The sequence below is a fragment of the Poecilia reticulata genome, chromosome 13, assembly GCF_904066995.2.
Source record: "Poecilia reticulata chromosome 13, P_reticulata-male-v2, whole genome shotgun sequence".
NCBI lineage: Eukaryota > Metazoa > Chordata > Actinopteri > Cyprinodontiformes > Poeciliidae > Poecilia > Poecilia reticulata.
This window is the reverse complement of record NC_088842.1, coordinates 2,921,865-2,948,811: the sequence shown is the minus strand read 5'-3', so window position 1 is coordinate 2,948,811 and position 26,947 is coordinate 2,921,865. Positions and strand designations below refer to the sequence as shown.

General features: G+C 39.0%; 1 protein-coding gene across 4 annotated transcripts in view; it reads left to right on the top strand.

Moving 5' to 3' along the window:
• Positions 1-26,947, top strand: part of brip1 (BRCA1 interacting helicase 1) — a 93,777-nt gene that overhangs the window by 62,652 nt on the left and 4,178 nt on the right. For 2 of the 4 annotated variants that reach the window (XR_014090577.1, XR_014090578.1), the window contains exons 25-27: positions 6,030-6,171; positions 6,251-6,563; positions 6,643-6,727. The exons of 1 other annotated variant lie outside the window; for it this stretch is intronic. Coding sequence is in view for 1 of the 3 variants with exons in the window: in XM_081614726.1 (XP_081470852.1) it covers positions 6,030-6,161 (132 nt within the window). In the remaining 2 variants the exon portion in view is untranslated. Of the gene's footprint in view, positions 1-6,029; positions 6,172-6,250; positions 6,728-26,947 lie in introns of those variants that run through there. One more of the 4 variants, XM_081614726.1, reaches the window with a different exon arrangement.

Here is a 26,947-nt window from a genome sequence, read left to right as displayed (position 1 = left end):
ATATAGATGCTTTCTGTCCATAAAGGTGCATTCCATTCATAAGGCTGGCATGGCTCGACTGAAGAATGACTGTCTGACCTGTCAGCAGCTCCAGCTGCACTGGTAATTCACTGAAGGACAATAAACCATCATCAACATTTCCCAGCAGATCAATATGATCTCTGAACAAACGCTTCCTCTGAATCCTTCTATTGGCGATGTTCTCCATCAGAGCCAAAGCATTCCATAATTACATACCTTTGAGCAGCTACATGTGATTGTCTATGTACACCTTGATCAACTTTAAAATAATCAAACCTGACTTGATTGGAGATAATCTGCTGATACAACCCTGTTTAATTTTTCAGTTAGAAGGAAATTATCTTACAGATAATATGCGGTTCATGCACTTCGGCACACAAACCAATGCGTTATATCTTTATGTGACAAAAACTGAGGAAATTTACTATTTACATTCGAGTGAGGTTTTCACATCCTTTTATTTTTATTTTATTTATTTTGTGTGCAAGTTATGTTATTGTCTCAGGATAAATGTGTTCCAATTTCATCAATTACATTTAAACAATTAAAGATGGCATAAAAAAACATTTAAAAAAACATAGCATGCTTGTTGTCTGAGTCAGGTTTCAGTTTCATCGCTTTGCAGTTTGTTATTGTCCACATAAAAAGTTTGCATGGCTGCCGCACATTTTCATGGCAGATAAAATGTTTGCGTATATTTACGCAAACTTTCACGCCACGTTCATTTTCATAAATGCCCACCTGTGTGTAAAATATGGTGCCACGCATTTTTTGTTCATACGCACACTTTATACATGAGGCCCCTGGTCCTGCAACTTCCAGATGTGTCTAATTATTGGACTCATTATTTAGTCCAATAATAATGTTGTTAGCAGGACTCTGGAGAACTTGACTGCACTGAGGAGGCAGTTCAGTCATTTGATTCAGGTGTGTTGGACCAGGGACACATCTAAAAGTTGCAGGACACTGGATCTTGAGGCCTGATTTGAGGACCCCTGATCTACAGGATAAGAATATGTTGTTGTTTTTTTTAACCTTCCTCTAAAGTCAAAGTGAAGGCCTTTCTCAGTGGCCTTGGTAGAAGGCTGAATGTGAGGTAAAAGGTCATATTTAAGGGGTCATGTAACTTAGGGAGTAACAAACGTAACAGCTGGACAGGGTCTGCAAAGCTGGCAAATGAACAAATCACCCAAATCCCACACTGCACAGACATCTTTGTCAGGTTTTATTTAGCATTGTGATTTCTTGTTTTGCCACATGAAATCCAGCTTTTACAAATTGAATACATGCTGTGCCAGGAGGTATCTGCCAATCAATACTAACTCCCTCCCTCCATAATCCGATTTACATTTGTAACCGCTTCCAGGGCCTGGGTTGGTTTGTATGCCTTCATTGATTTTTAAATCCTTTGGCCTTTTTTTCCTTAAATGCAGACACATCTATGCTTCACGCTGTCTGTTGAAGGTATTGAGGAGTTTCATGCCTTGGTTGAAAATCCAACACCCGAATACTCTTTAAAAAAATTGTCAAAACAAAAAAATATGGTTATATTTTTATCTATTCATTCAGGATTTTATGTGTTATTTTTAGGTAACATTTTAATGCTGAACAAATTGTAATTTCTATTATAGAGAATAGTATAAAAGTTGCATTCATATTTGCTTTCATTTGAGCTGTTTAAAGCAGTTATTGCATTGACTTATATTTTAAAATATCTGCTTTTTATGCTTGATTTTAGTTATTTCTATAATTTTGGTTACAATGCTTTTCATTTTGGTCTTATAGGAATTTTTGTGGCATTGTTCTGAAACCTTTTTTTTTTTTTTACCATTTCTAAAACAGTAAAAATAATTAATAAGTCCAAGACAGTAATTATGAGCTTTCTCTTAACTGAATTTTTTTCTTTCTGATTTTAAACACTTTTGAGATTATCACTGTGACCTCCCAGATTTAACAGATTAACCTTGAATGACTGGTAAATTCAGGTTAAACAACTTCTAAAACTTTATTTCTTCCATTTAATTGTTTTAGTTTTCTACTCATCCACTCCTCCATCTACTTGCTTTACTATACCTTTTATACATATTTTCTGTTAGATATGACATTATGAATGTATGTACATACAAATACATAGAATAATTGATTTTGGAACCCTTCTTGTGACAAATGTGTTATTGCTTTCCGGTCATGTTGAAAAGACAGACGGAATGGGGTTAAATTGTCAGGAAAAAACTGAAATATTGCTAATTCAACCAGGAATTTACCTTAAACAATGTGGCAAATGAAGAATATTTTCAGATCATTAAATTGCTGAAATTTGTGGTGTTGATGTGTAGCATTGTTGTTTGTGAGGTAACAATCTGACCATCTGGGTCACAGATGGGTAATGAAACTATGGGTTTCATTAAGCTCATTGTCTGAAAGGAGTTCTTCTCCCCTGGCTTTCTGTGAGGGGTTAAGGCTGCACTATGATCTTTCCCTCACTGTTTTTGAAGTGTTTTATCTTTCTGCTGCTCAGCTGTGAAGTTGACAGACACCATATTGTACATAAAGCTTTGGAGTGCCTGGAGTGTCTGCAGTCAGCCTTCATCCAATGCTACAACACACACTTAAAATATTGTCATTTTGGTTGTTGTCGCAAGCTTTCCCTATCTCTCAACCATCTCTATTTCCATGTGCTGATGTTCTTTTGTAATTTTTCTTGACCAACCTTCGTACTTACACCTATGCAATTTAGTTTTTTTTCATGTTTTCATTTTGTGTTTGAGATTGCATTGTTGTAGCACAAATACGAGTGGGAGAAAGTGCTGAAATAATTACCTTTATTTAAGAACCATCTTCTTGCCTGAGTGGATATTTAAGGTGATTATTTTCATTTGACTGGATTGTTCAGGGCAAAAATTACACAATGAAAATTATTCTACATGCGTTATAAACTGTTTTCATTAATATAATTTTTTCATTTATTTGCCTATTTTGCTCCTTCAAAAAAATCTGTACATCCCTACAAGAAATGGCTTTTAAAAAAAATAGTAATTACATATAAGATTTTTTTTTTTTTACGTTTTATTGGCTCTAGTGGGGGCTGCACAGTGGCACAGTTGGTAGAGCTGTTGCTTTGCAGCAAGAAGGTTCTGGGTTCGATTCCCGGCCCAGGTCTTTCTGCATGGAGTTTGCATGTTCTCCCTGTGCATGCGTGGGCTTTCTCCGGGTACTCCGGTTTCCTCCCACAGTCCAAAAACATGACTGTCAGGTTAATTGGCCTCTCCAAATTGCCCCTAGGAGTGAGTGTGTGTGTGCATGGTTGTTTGTCCTGTGTGTCTCTGTGTTGCCCTGCAACAGACTGGCGACCTGTCCAGGGTGTACAACGCCTCTCGCCTGAAACGTTAGCTGGAGATAGGCACCAGCAACCCTCCCAACCCCATTAAGGGACAAGGGTGCAAGAAAATGGATGGATGGATGGATGGATGGATGGCTGGCTGGCTCTAGTGGCCTTTATTTGATAATGAATTAACAGAAAAGTGGTTAATGGGGGAAGACAGGCTGGGAATTGAACATGCCACAGCTGCGTCGAGAACTAAGGCCTCCATATGTGGGTTGTGCTTAACCCCTATATACTGTCATTTAGAAAAAGCTTTTTCAGAACTCAGGGATCACAGTTGAAGCTAGAAGTTTATAAATAGAATAAGAAGACATACACATTTTTTCAAGTTAGATCAAATCAACTTATCTTTTTTATATCAGTTAGAATTACCCAAATTATTCCTATTTGGTAAATGTCACAATAGGTTCAAAAGGTTTGAACCAAGTCGTCAAAAGCAATACTACCAAATACTGAGGAAATGTATGTAAGCTTCTGATTTTGAAGACATTAATAAGAAATTCTCTGACGTATTATTTTTGACATTAGTGTGGTATTTAGCAAATAATAATTTTGGTGATTCTAACTGACCTACAACAAGAGAAATTGGGTCTGATTTAACTTCAGTGAGAAATAAATATGTATATGTCTTTTTATTTGGTGCATGTAAACTCTGGTTTCAACTGTATCAGGGCATAATAAAATGACCAGCTAGTAAAATTATGTAAATCTTAGTGTATAAATGTATATGAAAATGCAATAGATTATAGTGTCATCATTTATTAGACAAAATGAACCTAGAATATACATTGTAAAAAAAAAGTGTAAATTTCACGGTAAAGAATCTTAAAATACCAACAGTTTTCGTAAAATCCAAAACATTTTATTACTGTAGAAAATACATGGAATTACCATAAGTCAACACTGCAAAAAAAGTCTGTAAATTTCACTGTAAAATGGTAAAATACCAACAGTTTCTGACCGTAAAATCCAAAACATTTTATTAGCATAGAAATTACATGGAATTACTGTAAGTCAACACTGCAAAATAAGTCCGTAAATTTACAGTAAAAAATGGTAAAAATAGTTTTGGTTGCTGACTGTAATATAAAAAACACTTCATTACTCTAGAAAATACATGGAATTACAATAACTCCATAAACATATATTGCAAGTGATTTTGAAATGTAGAAAACACAGAAATCTATTGTAAAAATCTAAGTAATTGTAAAATTCATAGAAAAATATTGTAATATTGCCTTCAGCTAATTACCCTAAAATTATCTAAATTAATCAGCCAAAATTACACATTTTGCTGATGTTTATATCTATGATGTAAAACCATAAACGAGACTGCAAAAGTAATTTACAAAGATTAGAATGCTGGTGTGATACTTTGGTTTCTTGATAATTACATTTATAATGCCTTTGATATATCAAACTTAAATCTCAAAGGTAGACCAGGTATTGAACTGGCAATCCACCAATTGCCTCCGACAAAAACTCCTACAGCTGACGCCACCATCATTTATGAGAGGGTTTGATTAAATGTTTGATTAAATATTTGGGATTATTTAATTTTATGTCGACCATAGATTTGTCATACATTTAGAGAACTGTATATTAGGCCCTGCTGCTTGGACGAAGGTGAAGTTGGGTAAAGGGCGATTCCACCTAATTTTTCACTACCATCAGCATCTATAATTTACTGTAGCTAAAAAACTCCATCACTTAGACTCTTCAAGCCTGGATTAGATTATTCTCAACTAATAGCAGAATATTTAAAACCAAGTGTGGGATTTGTGAAACTTTTTTCTGATTTGTGAAACTTCAATAAAGAGCAATTCTAGTATTATCCAAAAGGATATGACCAATTTTACTAAGGGAAAACCACAGCTGCCGGTATTTTACCGTACTTCGTGAAATACGGTAAGATACCGGCAGCTGTGGTCGACAGACATTTACTGTATTTTAGAAAATACTGTAAAATATTGGAAGTTTTGGTCGACAGAACTTTACCGTAGTTTAGAAAATACGGAAAAATACTGCCAGCCAGTAGGCAACCAGTATTTTACTGTAATTTTACGGTGGAATTCTGGCAACAGCAGCTGCCGGTATTTTACCTTAAAACAGAAAAAAATTTTTTTACCCGTAATTGTTTTTACAGTGGCGTTTAGGCAACCCCAGCTGCCAGCGTTTCACCGTAAAACAAAAAACATTTTTACCCATAAGAGTTTTTACGGTGGAATTCTGGCAACCCAAGCTGCCGCCGTTTCACTGTAAAACAAAAACATTTTTTACCCATAATTGTTTTTATGGTGGAATTTCAGCAACCACAGCTGCTGGCATTTCACCATAAAACAAAAAACATTTTTACCCATAATTGTTTTTACGGTAGAATTATGGACAACCCCAGCTGCCGCCGTTTCACCGTAAAACAAAAAACATTTTTACCCGTAAGTGTTTTTACGGTGGAATTATGGCAACCCCACAATGTACAAAAAATAACCCAAAAAACGTAGATTTTACGGTCAAACACCGGCAGCTGGGGTTGCCCAAATTCCACCGTAAAAACAATTATAGTTTTGGGAACCAGGGTTGTTGGAATTGTTCTTTTTGCTGCTTTCCCCCTCTTTTACCACCAAAGGGTGCCAAGAAGCTGTTCCTTCCTGAGGGCATTGCCAGTGGTTCCTGGATTCCTGCACACCTGCAATTAATCAGATCATCTGGAGGAGTGTATGAAGAGGGAGCTGCCGACACTTCAGCTCCAGAGTGTTAGCCAGTATTTGGTACTCCAGCCTTCTGTGCTTCTCACTGTGATCTCCCGTTGTGGACCTCAAGTGATATCTTCTTGTGCCTCATCCTCAGGTTATTCCTCGTGAAGCTGTGGATGTTACCCACTGGTTGCCTAAGCTCCTGGCTTCCTCCAAGCATTCCTCTCGTCGTGACACTGTGGAAATTACCCACTGGTTGCCTGAGTTCCACTGACACCTCCACAGTTAACCAAACCTCCTTGGATTACCCTGTCGGCAGTCCCACTTGTTCCTCGCCTCCTGTGACCCAAAGCTTACCTGTCCGCCCTCCACCGCAGCCTCGTCGGTCAAGCAGCAACCCTCCACCTGAACCAAACCCCGTTAACCACAGTGATTCTTCCCCCCAGACAAGACCTACCTCCACCCAAGTAAGACCAATCCGTTTATTCTGACACTGTCGTTTTCCACAACCTCTGAACTCACCATCTCTCTTTTTTCACTTTCCAGTGCTCCTGTAATCCAGATTGCAGACTTTCCCCAGAACCTTATTGTTGATCATTATTTTATGTTTACAATAAACGTATTTGACTGATTTCTGTTCTCCGCCTGGTGTTCTGCATGTGGGTTAAGAAATTAGACTCCATCATGACATACGGGTAAAATCTGTTTTTGTTTTACGGTAAAACGCCGAGGTTGCCGAAATTCCACTGTAAAAACAATTACAGGTAAAATCTGTTTTTTTTTGTTTTACGGTAAAACGCCAGCTGCCGGGGTTGCCGAAATTCCACCGTAAAAACAATTACGGGTAAAATCTGTTTTTGTTTTACGGTGGAATTTTGGCAACCCCAGCTGCCGGTGCTTTACCGTAAAATCTACGTTTTTTTTTTTTTACAGTGTATGTTTGAAAAACTAACTACATCTGTAAGATACAGACATGTCAGAAAATGAGGGAAATGAGTAAAGGCATCAGCCATGTTCAGTCACTTGGAAGACTAATGGGGTTCCAACGGAGTCTCCTAATTCTAAGGGGATCCAGCGTTTGCAGAAGACGAAAGGCTTCCGTTGGAAGACAGAAGGCAATTTAGGAGGAGCAAATGGAGAGCGCTGTGCTTCAGTCACAGCACCAGGACTGTGACAAAGTTGTACAAAGTTGTACCACTGAAAATATTTGAAAAGTTTTGAATGCAAGCATTAGAAGTTTGGAGAACAAAAAGATGAAATCCTGCTTTTAAACCAAAAATTTAATATTTTTTCATAGATGATGAAAATGTGAAATCTATTTTTAGTTATCTAACACTTGTGGCTGAATTTAAATCATTTTGGAATGTATCATTTTTATTATGGCATGACACACAAAATCTTAAAACTGTAATAGCCTGTATTACAGTTTTACTACATGGTACAGGTACAGTTATGGTACCTGTACCATAACTGTACAGGTATTTCTACTCTGAAACTGTGTTTTTAATAGAATTGACTCAAGTTGATGTATCCTTTGCAATGACTTCATCCTGGTCTGGTCACTGTGGTGCTTTGAGTGAATAGCTAATGAAATTGATTTCTTTAAGCTCATACAGCCTGATAAGGATTGCTTGACCAGATCATCTGGTTGCAGAGGGTCTTTAGTAGTCTGTCTGCTGAAGCAGCTGTTAGAACTTGGCTTGAGTCATAGGTTTGAAGCTCGTTGGATAATAAATCCAGATTTATTTCATAGGGGTTAGTGGAATTAGACACCTAATCTGCCTGTGTGGTTTCATAAGTTGACTAATCTTGATATAGACATCCGTTATTTGGGCTCATCTTAGTGTTCTTACACTCTAAGCTGATTATTGCAACGTGTTATTGTAGCAATTGTTTGCCTTTTTAATTCTGCATATTGTAGTGAGGTCTCTGTGGGAGAGCATTAACGGCTGGTAATTAGCCATTTCTGGTACCCTACTCCATTTGTAGTAGATCACTCACTGAGATAAGAAACTGATCCTTTAAACTTCTTAAGTTCTTTGTGTAGCGTTATGTTGACGTTTTTGGGTTGACGTGCTCTACTTGGTGATCTCTGCATATCCTCAGGTGTTAGTTATGGAATAACAATGGTCTTTTGGACACAATTTCATTACATGATTTTCATTTGCAAAAGTAAAGTTAAAACTGGAAAATAGTCACAAAGTTTAATGTTGTCCCTCATTGATTGATCTTCATCTCACTAGATATTCAAAACCATCATGAAAACCATTTGAGTAGCAGTGTAACATATACATTCTAATTCTAAGGAGATCCAGTGTTTGCAGATTAGGTATGTGGATCCCGTTGATTAAGAGGAATCAACGGGATCCACATTTTTCACATGACCTTATTTATATATATATTTATCTTATTTATAGCAAAGGTATAAGCCTGTACAGGCTGCACTAAAAGGCAGTCAATCCCATCTCCTTACATGACCTTTAGAATCTAAATCAGACTTTATCTGAAATCACTCTATCATGCCAATCTTCTGCAAGGTGACAGCTAGATTAGCTGGCTTTTGCATCAAACCGTTTTTCACTGCCTCCCTACTCTCTTGCAAAATGTGTTTTATTGACCTGCATAGTTTGTAGAGTTGCTGTATAATAACAGTCTTGTAAATCTGCCCTGGAACACATTTGCTTCTCATTTTTGGAACATTGTTTGAGTTCGACTCAAGTTCGTCCAGGACAGATGACTTCCTAAGATCAAGTGGTGCTTCATGTAAAAAAAAATAAAAAAGCCGTTCCATTACATTTACTGAATTATTAGCACTCAAAGACTCCATGTAGTCTTCCTGAGTCACAAAGCTGTCTCTGGTTACTGACATAGAGAGGGGATAAATTCACTTTTTTATAAAACATCTTCTTTCTGGCCTTATATGATAAACGACTAAATACTTTAAGATGACAACAGTCCTGACAGATGGAGAGCATGATAAAGCTTTGAGGAGAGACAGAAGTTAGACCCACTGTAGTTTACTTAAGGACACAATGAATCCCAGCAGTATTTGGTAGGCATGACGTACCAACACATTGTACAGCACATAAAGTCTGTGTTACCATTTTATTAACTGTATTACTTGCAATTTGCTTGCAGACTATTTTACTTTGTCCTGAACTAATGCTGCTTCAGCATAACTTTGCATAACACATTTAGTTTCTCATAACAACTCAATCATGAAATAATTGTAAAACTATTGGCACATCCTCTAATGCCTGTTTTCTGCCTTGAAGTAAGTTTTGGGCTTTAGCAAAGCCAAATAAATCAATGTTTGGACTACAGTTATGATCACAGGGTGGAGTTTTTAGCTCATACTGGGCAGGTGTTGGGAAACTCCCTGTGAAAAGCTTAATCACCCCTATATTGGGAATCCTTCTGCAAATATGTCTGCAGATCAAACATGCAACTTCTCACTCATCTCCCACTAAATACTCTGCTTTTCTCTCCTTGAAATGATGAACTGCCTTTTCTTTTTGACAAAGTGCAGGTGAAAGGTGAGGCATTAAAAGCTGTCAGAAACTTAAGTTGACCTAGGGAATGTACAGATATCCCAGGTAATATCTTGAGAAAGGGAGGAGAGGAAAGTAGAAGACTGCATGGTTGGTGGTCTAGACCAGAGCAAATATGGCTTTAAGATAGAAGATAGAGCTTTAAGGTTAATGCCAATAGTTTCAAACTCAAAAAGCACGCTTTGGATATTCATTCAAAGACCTGTATGGGACCTGTCTTAGTCGTTGCATCCCTCATAACATTTTAGATCACCCTTAGTTCCCCTTACCTTACACCTATTCTCACCACACACAGTCGTTCTGCCCATTGAGGAAAATCCCAACAGCGTAATGACGGGAAAGTTCTTTGTTCTGGCCTCTTAGTGAGATCTACTGGTGCTGACAGACAAGACTATTAAAGAACAGGAGCTCTCTAAATCAAACAGGACACACTCTGACAACATACCCGAAAGCTTGCCTTGACTCATAGACTTTCAAAGCTCGCTGGCACACCTCAATGTGGGAATGACACTTTTCAACCCATCTCTATTTGAACAGGTTGATTCCACTTTCTCTCTGTTCTGCTTTAGGTATTCAGCGGGTTTCCCCAGTTATAATGGACCGCTAGCTCAGTGCACAAGCTCAGACTTCAAAAACACTTAACAAATATGGGCTAGTTGCATATGTGTAACCACATTTACCTACTGTGCTGTTTGAACTCATTCTGTTTTCTTGTTGCCAGACTGGCAGGTTAAAACAAAGGTATGGACAAATTCTTACCAGGGAATTCACTGATTTATATATTTGTTCACATTTACCTCAAAACTACCAGCAGCAAATCTATCAAGTTTCAGTTTTTTAGCTGGAAAACTACCGTATTTTAACACACTCTCCTGCTGAACTCCAGTATTAGTATTTTCCTGTAAATGTCCTATACTATAATGTAATAATTTTGAATAAGAATGTCTGCCTCGAGAGAACTGCCACCAGCAGTAGCGTCGGAGGCAGTTCTGGCGAGGTTAGTACTGACAGCAGGAACACACCAGGTGTTGATCCCAAAAATGATGGTGGGCCAAATACTGATGGGGTGAGACAAATTTTGTTAACGCCAATAACACTCTTATAGCCCTATGCCCAACAACAAAGTATTATCGTCTACCCTTTTCTCTTCCAAAAATGTTGGATGTTTTCCTGTGAGAGTGCCATTTGGGTGTTTTATTTTCATAAATATATTCCCATTTAAATGCCTAAAGTGCATATAGCAGTAAAGATATTTTTTTCACGTTACCTTAGCTTGCTTAGATTTAGAACCACTGTGTGATCACTGTCCTTTGATAGATAAGCTAAATAAGATAAAATATATATTTTTTACTTTTTTGTTTTACTGTTTTACTTTTTTGTTTTACTGTACTTAATTTTTTTAATTCACAAGGGTAATCTTTTAAAAAATTAAAGCACAGGTAGTCATGTGCACAGTACATGACTACAGTAGTCATGTACATACATGCTCTGTATGTATTCCACCATACACACAGTGCATATACGGTGGCATTTTTCCACCATACATACACTGTATGGTGGAATGCATTCTGTGTCACAGTGAAAAAATGCCAAAAATAGGTGTTGTTCTTCTGTCAAAAAATTATTAAGGCCAATTACCTGCCCAATGAAAGGCAATTTCTACCTGAAATGGTTTTATTTCACTCAAAAGGATCATATCATATAGATGTGGCTGATAAAAATGTAAGATCATGCCTGAAACCTGGGAGTAGTGATGGACTCTGACCTGAACCTTCAGAGCCACATTTAGACAATCACAAAGTCAGCCTTCTATCACCTGAAGAACATCTTCAGGATTAGAGGACTAATGTCTCAGCGCAATCTAGAGAAACTCATCCATGCGTTTATTTTTAGTTGCATTGATTACTGCAACAGCGTCTTCACAGGTCTGTCCAACAAATCAATCAAACAGCTGCGACTGATCCAGAACGCTGCTGCTCACATTCTGACTAAAACTAGGAAGATAGAGCACATAACACCAGTTTTAAAGTCCCTACTCTCTGTAGCTCAGAGAATAGACTTTTAAAATACTGTTGTTAGATCACTAAACAGCTTAGCACCACAATATATTAAAGATCTGTTGTTGCTGTACCAACCGTCTAAACCCCTCAGGTCTTCTGGTTCTGGTCTGCTCTGCATCACCAGAACCAAACGAGGAGAAGCAGCATTCAGCTTCTATGCACCACAAATTTGGAACAAACTTCCAGAAAACTGTAAAACAGCTGAAACACTGAGTGCCTTTAAATCTCAACTTAAAACCCACCTGTTTAGAGTTGCTTATGGAACATAAACAACAATTGGGATTTGAATCTCAACCCGGGTTCAAGCGCTAGGGAGAAAAGGGGTGCAGGTTTAGAGTCCCCCCCCCCGCTGCTGAAAAAGGGTGCGGGTTGGAGACTCCCCGTTGTTGAAAAGGGGTACGGGATGGAGTCCCCCCCTGCTGTTTTTTTTTCCGGCCGATTTGAAGGGCAGAACTTCGACTCTGCTGGAAATGTTATGTTTTTGATTATTTATTCAATGTTGCATGACTCTGTGTTTTTGTGTTTAATGATGTAAAGCAGTGGTCCCCAACCTTTTTATTACCGCGGACCGGTCAAGACTTGGAAAATTTTGCTGCGGCCTGGGGGATGGGTTGGGGGGGGTTGGTGTTCCCGCTAAATCCTGAATATACCCAATTTGGGTTGTCTTGGAGTTTTTATCGCAACCTGTGGGGTTTCTCCTGTCTGGGAACGAGAATACGACCTGCTGAATGTGACAGGTAGCCAATCAAAAAGCGCGGTGACGTCAGAACAGAGGGGAATCCCTAACAGCTGACATATCGCGCAACTGAGAGTCCGGCAGATATTGGAGATGATATGTGGAAATGTTTATTATTAAATCTAAAGGTCATTATTATGTTTATTCAGTTAAAAATGTTAACTATGAAAAAACAAATTCACCTCCAAATCATAGTGCAGCAAATAGAGTGGCTGCTCCCGTTGTCTTTCATCCACCGCCTTTTCTTTTTGTTACGTCTTTTATTCAAATGAGTCTACAAACTATCACTATTGCTTCTATATCGTCATCCGTGTTTGGTTATTCTATATTGGGGGTTTTTACTGGATTATCCTCTGGAATCGGGATGTTCGTGACTGGAATCGGTTCGTGCTGCTCCTGCCTTGGAGACAAGAACCGATCGAACCTGTTGTTCTTTTATCAGCTCTGTGGTCACAGAGATTTGGAGAATCGGCTGACAATTCTTAAATCTTTCCATCTAAACCAGACTTAAGACTCACAAGTTCTACTCATCTCCTCTTGACCGCAGCCCAAACGCTCTGACTCTGGTCGCTGTGGTAACGGTTACATATCCCTTCAAAATAAGATACATATGTGCCACAAAAACGAACATTTTACTTTTGTGAAAATTTTAACTCACGATAATGACTAACGGGAGCCCTGAGCTTGTTTCTCTGCAACGAGACGGTCCCATCTGGGAGTGAAGAGAGACAATGACATTCAAAGTGTTGCTTATATCCACAGCCTGCTTGGTCTCTACGTGGCGAAGCAGTTTGAAGCTTCATTGCCTCATTAGCAGCCGGTCGCCGCATGTTACGCAGAGCGGGCTTGTAATGTGGGACTCACCTACCGGTCCGGGATAAATCCATTCTCCTGTCTCTTCTCTGGGCCTTTTCCCCTTTGCAAAGAAACTTTCCAAAGACATCTGATCCGTTTCTTACTCATTTTTCTGCTTGTGGCCTCAGTGTTGGCGTGCAAGTAACCGAGAGAATCCGGTTAAAGGATTTTCAAAATAAAAGATCCTCTAGACTCAAATAATACATAAAACGGAAATATTTCACTACACTATTTCTTGCGCGGCCCGGTACCAATTGATCCACGGACCGGTACCGGTCCATGGACCGGGTGTTGGGGACCACTGATGTAAAGCACTTTGAAATGCCTTGCTGCTGAAATGTGCTATACAAATAAAATTTGATTGATTGATTGATTAATTGATTGAATATAAATAAATGTGTTTCAACTCCATTATGTGTTTTCACTTAGGCTCTATTATAGGAATTACATACAAAGCAATGTCAGCATTTCATTGTCAGCAAAGGTAGGCTTTATCAGATTCTGAGCAGCTAACTACCTGTGAGTGACAGGTAGTTATATTAGATTGTCTTAAAATGTAAAGGATATTGGACCTCGGTCAGGTTAACAGGACAGCTTACAGCAGGCAGCGGAAAATTTCCTTTATTTATAAATCCAAAACTTAACAGGTATGACCAGCACAGATTTAGGAAACGCCAACTAAACTAATCCATCTACTTAGACTTCAGAATTTTTTAAAGATTCTCTGGGTAATTAATGAAGATTACAGTGGTTCATCTCAGCAGAAGATTTGACTGAACAATATTAGTTGTGCTCTCACCAAAATAATTAATAAAACATGAAATCACAGCACAACTGTTACTTTAAAGCTCGTGTTTCACAAGCAATTAATCAGCATTGCAGTTTGTACACAAGACAGAAGTTTACCTGGATTATTAGCTGTGGTTGGGAGTATAACTAAATTTGAACTTGACCCAAAGCTGAAACAACAGAACAGAAATGTTTCTACAACTGCAGTTGTGCTGGGTCCATACTAGCAGTAAACCAGTAAATCTAAACTAGATTCTGTTTTACATCTGAGGCATTTTAGGTAATAATTTTGTCCCCGTTTTGGTCACTTCCCTGAAATAAATCAAATTTTCTGGCAATCATTCACACACAACACAGTTGTCATGTGTGAATGATCATTCTGAACAGACTTGAATAAAAATTACATTTGGGAGCAAATTTGATTTTGCGCCATCAGCTCTGTCAATACCAGTCTTTGGAGCTGCTTTGAATGGAACATGAAGGTGTCCTCCAGGGACTCGCCCAGTTCTACCAGTCTAATAGGAATTCAACCATGCATCAGTGACCGCCGTTTGCTCTCAACACCCCCTATTCGTGTCAAAAAACAAAAGCTACGGGCGTCCCCGCAATACATAGCCGCCGGGGCAGCCGGACCAACACCTCTAAAGCAAACAGGCTTCCCTGCTCTTTATATGAGCAGCATAATGCTCAGCTTTTGTTCCCTCCAATCCTCCACCCTGTTCCTCCTGAAACATAACAGGTGCCGCTTGAAGTTGCTTTTCTCACTCATTGTTCCCCCGTTTCCAATAGCCCATCTGGTTTTATGTGTGCCTTTCTAGCTGACTTTGTTGGTGACTTTCTCTAAGTGCACTCAACAAACCGACATGGTTTTATTTTTTGTGTAGCAATGAAAGCAAGGCTTAGTAAAAACGAGCATTTGTGCTTGTGTTTGCTTAGTTACTGTAATGTAGGGACATGTGTTCTTCCTGCTGTAGAATATTTTACCCAGTCTTCTATTTTTTGACAACTGTGAAAAGAAAGTTGTTCCAGATGATCTTAAGACTTTATCTTTTTTCTCTCTCTTTGGATCTCACTCAATTTTTTTTTTCACTCTTGGAAACCACCAGTCAGTGAAGTTCCAGAAGCTGCAGTATCAATTTTTCTGGACATTTTGCTCCTTTCTAACAATGTTTTATGCTGAGGAGTTTACTAAGTAATATGCATGCCTATGCTATTTTGAAACTCCTTCAGACAAAGGAAATGATTTTTTTAAAAACAATTGTAGCCTCTTGCTGCAATTTGGTTTTCAACATCTGTTAGTGGTACACCACTAACATATGTCAACATTTCAGTGCAGTCAGTTTTTACCTGTTGTATAGATAGGCAATCTATAGAACATTTGTGGCTCCAAGTGTTCTGATCTGACACTACACCACCATACTGGATTCATACCTGAATTTCCACATTTACAATATGTCTGCAACAATAATAATTTGCATGGAAAAATCTTTTGTTGCAACCAGAAGGTCCTTTTTCTACTCTGACTATATTTGGTGTTGTTTTGGACGCACATCGTTTAAACACTGTAAAACTGGAATCAGGCTGAAGAGATAGAGACGAAGAAAAAAAAACATGTCAGTAGCTGTTGGTTGATCCGCGTGTAGCAGAGAGAGAAGTTGTACATCAGTCAGCTGTGTAGGTGGTGTAGAGGTACAGCGTCAAATAACTTACCAGAGCTAAAGCCTCGGGATCATGAGAGTGCAAACATGATTATTGACAGAAGCACAAAAGATGGTTTAAACTTGTCTCAACCCAGCTTTGTGAAGCTCCAGCCAAACACAGCCATGTGCAAAGAAGATGGGCAGGTGACAGTGTGGCGGAGCAGGAAGACCCCACCAACCCCCTGCTCTGCTTTGTTCCTTCATCTCCTGCATTGTGGCTATAATCGCTATATTTCCAATTGATAGAACAGTTGGTGTGTGTGTATGCGTGTATACTGACTTCAGGGCAACCTAATAATCCTTTTGTGACATGATGCTGTTGGAGATGTGTTGTCTTTGCCTTTTGCCCACCTCCTGCTTGATCCTTAATCCTTATTGCCCTTGACACACTTCCCTGCAGACAGGGAGCCTGTCCAGTTTATCTGACTCACTCTGACCAGAGGGGGGTGCTGTTTCTCTATTCTGCCTGAGGAGCTAGGATAATCTGTAGGGCTCCTCAGTACTTGCATCAGCAACAGTTTCTTCCTGCAGTTCTGCTTGGTTGCATTCCAGCACAGCTCTGAAATGAGAGGCTTGCTGAAAGACAACGTGCTATGATTGTTTAGTTTGTCCTGTCACCTTTATTTTACTAATCTGTTTAAAAAGATTTACTGTTCCTGAAGTTTTGCACACCCCGTAATGTTGAAAGAAGTCGATGAAACAGCCAAGGCTCCCATGTCAGCGCTGTTTATACTGAAACAGACCAAGCTTTTCCAAACTTGACTCAGCACCAACAGTATGTGAAATGAGCCAGTGATAACACCTTCCAGCAAAGGTGGAAATTGATCACTGTTCTGCCTGACCCTGATGATGCTCAACAATCTTTTCCCATCACACAGAACTGCTTTGGTTCCACACACAGACATGTGGTGACAGGTTGGAGCTAGGCTAGTGTGCTTCACTTGTGTTGAAGAGAAAATTCTGAAAACTGCCTGAGGGAATAGCATCACAAGAGTATGCCTCCTCCTAACTGCAGATGGATCCAGGTTGATTAAACAAATGTCACACAGAGGAACCAAGAGACCTATGGTGTCCAAACTTTCTATCACCTGGGCCAAAATTCTACAGTCAAAAGACTTTTGGAGAGAGGGGAATAAGAATATAATTTAAAAAATAATAACACTACAAAAATATATTGTGATTTTTTTTACCTGTTCAACAGTAAACTAAGCATGTAATATTTCAATTACAAGGGCTGTATTAAGTATCTTCGAGCCATTTTATAATACAGTCAGGTATTTATGTTTCCAAATGGTATATCAAATATGACTTAAAATAAATTAGACTTTGTAATTTAACACCTTAAGAAACTCCTGCTTTTTCCAACACTCTGCCTTCAGTAAGTCATCAAATTATCATTCCTCTATTAACCCTTTAACAACATTTTTCCAGCTTTGCACTGAGAAAGGAGTAATATAGAGAGCTCAACAGATGTGTAGTTCCACCAAGTGTTTGCTAATTGCTGCTGGCTAGTCTGAAGGAGCTCAGTGTGGGAGTCGAGGGGGAGAGGTGCTCTGTGAGGCTTAAGCTCGGAAGTGTGGAAACTGCAGCTCTGAGAAGGAGCTACATCTCAATGGGGGCGCTCGGTCCACCCAGGCATGTTGAACAACTGAATGGTTGCCATGGAGATTAAAGGATTTCTCAGTCATAAGAAAACCCTGTTTAGTCCACTTTAATCACTCTAGTTCGTTTGTCTAGAAAGTCTGCTTCATTTTTGGGAGGTGTGAATGCATAATCGAATTCTGATGGCCCCATAAAGTGAACTCTGGTTCAGCTACAAACTTAGGTGAATGCCAACCGAAGCTGGGACCGCTCCGAAAGCAGGAAGTGAACTTTAGTGCAGGGTTTGGTTCCTTCATTTGATACAGTGTAGTATGAAAGTAAGCCACATCATCTCAAAATGCAACAAATGTTGCAGTTTTGGCTCCAATCGAACCCAGTGTGAAAACACCCTCGGACTCCTTTAGAGAACCTATGTACACATTAACTGAATTAGAAATAAAAATGATCTGAGATGCCACCAAATGTGTTATTTTTTAAAGTGTAAAAACCAAACGGAAAGTAAAACACATGATCTGATATGAACAAAAGCATGTTAACTTAAAATCACACGGTTCGACACTAGAAGAGCAGAGGTGGTGAGAATACTCTGCAGAGCAAACAAGGGAGTGGAGCCTAAACCTTCAAAAAAAAATCTGGGGCTGAGTGGCCCTTGAGTGTCAGGGAGAGTCTACCTCTCACCTTTTCAATTGTGTTTGCTCTCACATGTGTTTGCCTGCCTGTCTGTGTCTGTATGTTTGCACATAAGTATGCCTGAAAGTGTAATGTTTGCTCTGTTAACCTGCTTGGCAGCTGTCTCTCAGGTAAAGCCCTATCCAGTAATGGCCTTTCACCAACAGAGTGTTAATGGAAAAATAAGCTTTGAAAGGAGAGGCCATCTCAGAGAAGTCATTCAATTGCTGGCAGGCTTTTGTTTTCACTGACTTTGAGAAATGGGATGTCATTGATCACTGTCTTGATCATGTCCTCTCAATGTAGACTACAAACGCTCTTCTAAATGTATGCAACCTTGCAAAATATTTAAATGAGACATGAGTTGACTTGTTGATCAGTAGGGTTTGATTTTGTCATATTTTAGTTGATCTGAAGCATGTTGCTGATTGCTGTTTCCTTGTTTTGCAGATATTTCCATGAATAAGATAAGATAGAAAGTAGATAATTATAAACTGTAAATGTTCTTTGAATTTCTGAAAGACTTCAACATTGAAAGTTGGGAGTTCTCAAGAGGTTGTGAAATATTTATAATATATCTAATATCTGTAAATATCACCTTTAGTTCTGAATTAAGCTCCATCCTACTCTGACCCTGTTCCTTCTGCAGGAAACCATCCCACATCCAGGTGCTGCCACCACTGTCTCTGATTAGTTCCCTCAATATCTAAGGTGCTCTCTTCAGTTTATGTTAATTTAGAGATGTTGTGTTACTGCAATTAAATGCAAGATGTTCAGTTTAGTTGCCAATAGTAAATAGAGTAAAATCTTTCCTTCTCATTATCTCAAGTCATTAAGTATGTCACTTTTCATGAAAGGTGCAGAAAAAATATTCTATAAAGAATTGCAATTCCTAGTCTTAGGAATTCTGAATCAATTCAAAATGCTCAAAAATCTATTTTAAAATATGTTTATTTTGTATGTCTGCCGCCGCACATTGCATTACGCGTCCACTCGGCCACCGTAGAGGCCTTCTCACCCACTGTTTACACGTTGAATAACTCTTTTATATTTTTTTTATTCAAGAAAAAGCTAAGCTAACCTAAAACTGGTCTGTGTCTGAATCAGAAATCATTACTGAATTGAATTGTGACCCTAAAAATCTGAATCGAATCGCTAGACTGAGAAAATAGGATCTCCATTTTTTATCATGATTTACTGTGTACATCAGCGTACAGCTCACATGTCAAAACAGGGAGAGACAGAAAGGTTTATCACTGATCAGAATTTATTTTTTAAAAGCTTTTGTTGGCTCTAGTGGCCTTTATTTGAAAGTAGTTCGACAGGAAAGAGGGTAATGAGAGAGGGGGAGGACATGCAGCAAATGCCACCAGGCTGGTAATCGAACTTGCGACCACCACCATGAGGACCAAGGCCTCAATATGTGAGTTGTGCTTTGCCCCTGCGCCACCACAGCACCCCTGATCAGAATTTCTTAAACGCGTTTTATATAATGTTTCATGGATGCAGAGCAGGACTAAAGATCAGAGAGAAGGAGGAAGTTCAAACTATCTCTTCTGAACAATTTAGAACCAGCCTGATCCTGATTTTGAAGCTAGAGGTCAGCAAAAACTGTCTATTAAGCAGTTTTTCCAGGGGTCAGAGAATGGTTCTTGTCCCACCCACTGTCCTGTCCAAGTACAAACCAATAGCAGCCTGGTGTTGAACTCTTCCTTCCCCTCAATCACTTACAGTGTAGAGTACATGCTCCTGCTACAGCAGACATACTGTCTTGTTAATTTCCTGAATGTGTAATTATATCAGGATGTTGTTTGTCCTACCAGCAATGTTGCTAGTCATTGTTTGGGCTGAGTGTGTTTGTGTGAGATGAGTGCCAGTGATAGCACAAGCATGGAGCCAAGGTTTGCTATCTCAGCCATCAGACAGTTTGTGCTTTGAGACTCGTTCACATTACACTCCCTTTCATCCAGCTCTGCTTTTTCAACCACTGGGACACATGGAGTGAAGAGAAGTTCCATGTTAGAACTGTTCTGTATCGGTGCCACAGCAAGGGAAACCTCAGGAGAAGGTGTGTGCGCAAGCTGAGCGGATGTTTTTCAAGCAGAGAAGGCAGACAGAGATCCTATCCAGCCAATTAACTGTAATTGTGCTTGTTTAGATTTCATTTGGAGAAGAGTGAAGTCTGCAGGAAGAGGGCAACGGAAGGGGAGGTGTCATCCTCTCACATCAGACATGAGGCTCCTCGGCCAGGAGGAGAGGAGGTGAAAATGAGTTTAGGTCCCAGCGAAAGGGGACTGAGAGATGGGCGTGATAAATTCCACTGTTGTTGTCCGCCCTTCCTGGCCCTGGTGATGATAATCAGTCTGCTTGTTTTGCCTCCGCTGCTTCATGATAGATACCAAGAGCTTCATGACAAGACTCTAAACAAACTTGTAAACTGATAAAGGCAGACAAGCGTTTCAAACAAATGAGACTTCGTGCTCCAGCAGAGTTTTTAGCTCTCTGAAGAGGGGCTGTAATCATAATCCCTGAATACTCTTTTTGGGTGTACTTTTCAGCTCACTGTGCAGTTCTTAAATAATTCATCTTATCTGATTTTGAAATAATTTTTTATCTTCAACAATAGAAACAAAATGCCTTTTGGCTCAGATTTAGTCTGATTATATACTTATGGTCCAAAGAAATTGCTCAAAAGTTCAGACAGTGAAGCAAATGTTGCCACATTGGATTACTCCCTTCATATTTTCCTAGTATATACTGAAGAAGAATTAAAAATTTAAGAAAATAAAACTCATACATAGATTATTTGCACATAGATTGAAATATTGAAAGTCTTTGGATGAAAAGCCAAAATGCAATGTTTCAGAACATTAGAATACTATATAAGCTCAGCAAAAAAAAGATATTTTAGACAGAAATGTTATGCTTCTTAAAAGTCTGAACATCTCTATACACTCTATGCATAGAGAAATCTTCTTACATGAATTACTGCATTATTCCAGCGTGGCATGGAGGCCATCAGACTGTGGCGCTAGGCATGATGGTTACTTTGATAGCTGCCTCAGGTTATCTGCCTTGCAGGATGTGGTGTCTCATCTTCCTCTTGACAACAACACTTAGATTTTATATGGGGTTGAAGGTCAGTGGAGTTTGCTGGGAAACCAAAAACAGGAACACCATCATTATTGAAGCAGCTTTTGGTACCTTTGTGGACAAGTCCCAAGTCTTTTACCAAATCAGATCAGCATCTCCATCCAGCCTGTCAGCAGAGGGAAGCATGAAGTTGTCTAGAATTCTGGGAGATGGCAGAATTGACTCTGGACAACAGAGAGAAATGTATTAATTTATATTATTATAATATTATATATATCTATATATATAATATATATTAATTACTATGTTATATTTTTATTATTATTTATTAATGTATTTAAAAATCCATCCATCCATCCATCCATCCATCCATTTTCTTTACACCCTTAGTGGGGTCAGGAGGGTTGCTGGTGCCTATCTCTAGCTAACGTTCCAGGCGAGAGGCGGGTCAGCCTGGACAGGTCGCCAGTCTGTCGCAGGGCAACACAGAGACACACAGGACAAACAACCATGCATACACACACTCACCCCTAGTGTGAGTGGGGACAATTTGGAGAGGCCAATTAACCTAACAGTCATGTTTTTGGACTGTGGGAGGAAACCGGAGTACCCGGAGAAAATCCACGCATATATAAATACATAAATAAATACATTTATTTGTAAATTTAATTTATTAAGAAAATTATTTTTTTATGAAATGTTCTGACATGGCAGATTTTACTTTCTGAACCAAATCCAGCAGGTGACCCGTTCTTACTTCATTCTTGATTGGAGCTGATCACGGTTTAGTGTCTCCACTTACCTTCTGAGAACACATTTTTTGATGTGACATTATGAAATTCACAGCAGTTTTTTTTTTTTTTTACCTAAGTCTAAGGTAGCCTGGGTAAAACTGTGAGATAAATTCTCTCTTAGATGGGAAATAACTTGTTCTGCTGCTTGCTGGACAACAGTAGACATGACTGCAGATTATGAAATTACGAAGTTCTGCAAAATCCAGAAAACTGCTGTCGCTTTTTTCTTCATTTTTTTTTTTACAAGATGTTTAGCGGCTGTCTCCTTTCATGTGTGACATTTTTGATGCAAAGCAATGATGGCTGCACACTTTTTTGTTTTTTGGACATCTGTTCATCCTTATTAAAAATTGGTCTTGCAATCAGATTAATAGAGCTGAACTTTTTCACAATTTATGTTAGCTATTAATATGACTGTATCTGGTGGAAGTATGCTTTTGTCCTGTAGGAACTCTTTAGACAAATATTGCTGTTTCAGTCAGTTAATATTCATGGAACTGCTCTCCACAAATCTGAAGCTGTAAATTTTCACGGCACAGCATTTATGTTGCTGCCACCACTTCTGACCATTACTGTTTAAACACAAATTAAAAGGTTTTATACGGCCCAAAAAGCTGACATGTGGTTATTTTAATATGACACTATTTGGAATCATCCTTGCTTTAAGCAGTAGGGTTCCCTTCTGAGTTAGGAGCTGAATGCAACATCTCGGTTATTATTATATTAGGTAGCTTTTTTTAAGTCGCATAAAAGCACATTTTTAGTGGTTAGAAACTGTTCAAATTATAAAATCAGAAAGCGTTATTAATTGCATATACATTTTCATTTAGCCAAAACTTCCTTGTATAAATGAACATGACTGAACTGAATATAGTCCCCAAACACACAGATTGTGTAGTCATTGGATTCCAGCCACCAGAAGCCTGAATCTGCTGTCAATCTGGGTGAGCGACAGTGATTGATCTTTCATACCGACATATGTTCAAGTCTCAAAGATGTATCAATAGACCCAAAGTTTCAGAAATATATAAAGCACCTTTCAGTCTTCAATACTTAAATAAAAAATTAGCATTTTTGTCATTCTGTCACCTCACCACATGTTTTATTGGGTATCAGTCTAATTTACTCAATGTGACATAATCATGTAGTGAGTAATCGCCTCGGGGATCACATGAGGTATTTGCAGGTCTGGGGGTGGTTGCATGTCCACAGGAGGACATGCTATAGATCTGCACCCAGCTTTTATGACATCTGTTGGTCATCTCCCATTGACACAATGCATAATGAAGACAACCTTGATGTAGTTTAGCATGTGTCCTGTAGTGGTTTCTTGCCAAAAAAGGCTGTCAGAATCCTTCCTGGAGCTGTTTTGGAACACATTATGGAGATTTCAATCCTGCATAATGGGATCACCCTTTAAATACCCTTTCAAACAGCTACGCTAACAGGATATTCGACCCACTCTTCAGCCATCTCTCCGATCAACCTGGCTGGACTGCGTTAAGTAGACACCTGATTTGATAGTCGAGCTTTGTCAGATCGTCACAGCCTAAGCCTCGAGGGGATGAGCCACAAATCACCTGCTAAGAGTCTTTAGAGTCAGAGCTGAGGACCTAAATCCCCAAGTTTACCTTTATTACCTGTGCTTAGGCCTCTTACTGTATGCCCACTTCACAGGACACAGGGTCCTGTCCTGGAAATGCCAGCTGGTAATCCAACACCTGCTGGAAGGACACCTGGTGTCCAGATTTACTGAGCATGCCTTCCAGCAGCCAGGCCTGTCTTTTACACCTCCATCAACCAGCTTATGATTTTTCTTTTGGTTTTATTGGTTTTTTTTCCTGTTAATTTCTTTCCTTCAAGTTTGTGTTCTGACCTTCAGAAACAGGCAGTTGTGTTCAAGCCTGTATCAATTAAGAAATTAATGATAAACAAAATTTAGCTCAATAATTTCCAATTTGACAATTATTATCTTTTGAAAGGCCATTTTTGTTTATAATCCATTTTATTTATTGTTTTTGGTTGTTGTGTTTTATTTTAGAAATTTAAAATATCTTCCAGTTCCAGTGTGAGGTTTTCTTTGCTTAATTAAAGTTTATTGATCTTTGAGAGAGCAAACTTGCCTTATCATGCCATTTTCAATTTAATTCTTGAAAATGGTCTCAAAACAACTATATCCTTTATTGCAATGGTTGCTGGGACAATTTATTTTCCAACAAAATCTGTTATTGTAACAGGCCTAGTTGAGTTGAAGGTAACTAGTCATTTTTTTAGGTGGTATAACAAAAAGTATTAGCTTTTTTTTTTTTTACCCTCATAATCAAGGACCAAACTCTGAACTCTGAGTGGACAGTAAATGTTGAGCTTTGATGCCTTCTTTTGATCAGAATCCTGCTTATTAATGTTGCCACCCAAGCTGAAAGCTTCCCTGCATCTGAACCGCTCTGCGCTCCGAGTCATCAAGGAATCAAAACATTATTTCAACAACCAATCACAAGTCTTGTTAGGAACCATGAAGAAGGAAGTTCTTTCACTTCTTTCAGTTCAGCTTTCTTCTCTTCACTTAAGAATTTTTAACAGTTTATCAGCTGTACTGGCTGTTTCGCCTGTTTTAATCTCAGTTCTTAATCTGATATGGTAACAGAAGAACATGATGAATCAAAAGAAAAAGAAAAAACACTAAATATTTTGAAAAGTACAAAGTACTTTTATATTGGATGGATGGATGGATGGATGGATGGATGGATGGATGGATGGATGGATGGATGGATGGATGGATGGATGGATGGATGGATGGATGGATGGATGGATGGATGGTATCAGAGTAGGAAGTGGGGATGAACTGGTCATGGTTCTGTTTTTCATGCAATCCTGAGTTCCACCTGTATAGAGCGTGCAAAAAGGACAAACTTAGTGGTCTTATACCTCTCACCCAGCCTTTCTTTAGACACTTAATCACCCTCAGAAGGATTGTTCCTCCTTTGGCTAACGTGCCTGTCAGCAGCATGTGATCCCCGGTAAACCGTACTTATCAAAGTAAATACTTGATCCGGACCAGGCCGGCTGCTAAACATGAAGCTCTAAGGAGCCGGCTCAAGGTATTGTCATTACAGGCTTAATAGAGGATAGTCATCTTGGTTGGACGGAAGCCACTGCCCTTTGAATCCGGCCCTTGCGTTGTCTGGGTTCATTGTCCTTTTGAGCGATGCTACCTCACAGAGTGATTAGTGAACAAAAATAAAGTCAAACGTTTTTCTGTCATTGGCTTTCCTAGAATTTACTGATAAATAACATTTTATTTACACAAGTCGGAAAGATGGAAGACAAGCATACTGGAATCCCACAAGCTTCTTAGGTAGACTCATTAGGACTTCTCTGTTTAGTAGGCAACAAGACAAAAAAAATTATGAAAAAAAAATTTAAGTATTATTACCTTAGAACATAATTAAATATATATTGTCTGCCCACAACAAAAAATAGAATAGGCAGGTTTAAATATATTTTCTGAACAGATGACATTAGAACATAAAGATAAATTCTCAGATCCTATCTATAGTTGTTCTAAAGGTCCTTTATTTTACTCGACAGATAAAGATGTCATTATCTTAAAGTCAAGCCAGACATGCTGCTGGAAGCTCAGGGATCTGCTCTATGGTCCACTGTACCGAGACCTGTTGGTTTTATCAATGCAAAATGGTAGAATCCTATTTCTGTTTGACATTACATATTGTAGCCAGTAGAGGGTATGAGCACTCCAAGAAGAAATCTTCCTCCTCCCTGCTGACTCTTGCCAAACACAGCAACACATCCTCTGTTTGTGGAGTGGATGTGTGTATTGTTCCCACAGTCCAAAAACATGACTGTTAGGTTAATTGGTCTGTCTAAATTGCCCCTAGGTGTGAGTGTGTGTGTGCATGGTTGTTTGTCTTGTGTGTCTCTGTGTTGCCCTGCGACAGACTGGCGACCTGTCCAGGGTGACCCCGGCCTCTCGCCCGGAACGTTGGCTGGAGATGGGCACCAGCAACCCTCCCGACCCCACTAAGGGACAAGGGTGCAAGAAAATGGATGGATGGATGGATGGATGGATGGATGGATGGATGGATGGATGGATGGATGGATGGATGGATGGATGGATGGATGGATGGATGGATGGATGGATGGATGGATGGATGGATGGATGGATGGATGGATGGATGGATGTGTGTATTGTCTAGTACTGCCTCCCAATAGACCAGCTGGGGGAACTGGAAACCATTTTTTGTATTAATTAGCTTTAATTTGTGCTTAGCAGATAGTGAGTGGCTTTTTGAAAGTTAGGGGAAAGAAACCCCTCCATACTTATAAATAAAAGTAAACACAAATCAAATCTTAATGTAGGAGAGTTCCAGTAGCTTTCAGTGCCGTTCAGTTCTCAGAGGTTTCCTGGGAGGTATGTATGTACTTTGAAGGGGACCCACTAATCCCAGATGGGGGTTGGAGAGACTTTGGGTCTTTGTGTTGTGGCTCTCGCCTGAACTGCCAGGCATCATCAGGACACTCCAACCAGAGGGAAAAGTCGGTTCAGGAGGTTAAAAGGAAATTTACTAATCCAAGCTGTGAATCTTCATGCTGCAGTCAGTTAACATTTCTCCTCATTGTCAGTCATGTATTTTCTTCTGCTTAAACTTGTTTTAATGAAGCAGGCCTGCACCCGCACCTACCTCATCCTGCTTCTCTAGAGGAAAGGTAAACATAAAGCAAAATGAAAAGATACGTTCAACATGCAGTGTGTAACTTTTATGAAAATATGTTTTTCAAATATTTGTTAAAACTGACACTATGTTGTAACAGTATAATATTCTCATTGTGTAATAAAATATACAGTGCCTTGCAAAAGTATTCACACCCCTTTAACTTTTGTAATATTTTGTCACATTACAACTATTTACATTTAATTGGAATTTATGTGAGACTACACAATGGTATGCAGTATGAAGTAAGAAACTGACCAAACATTTTTACA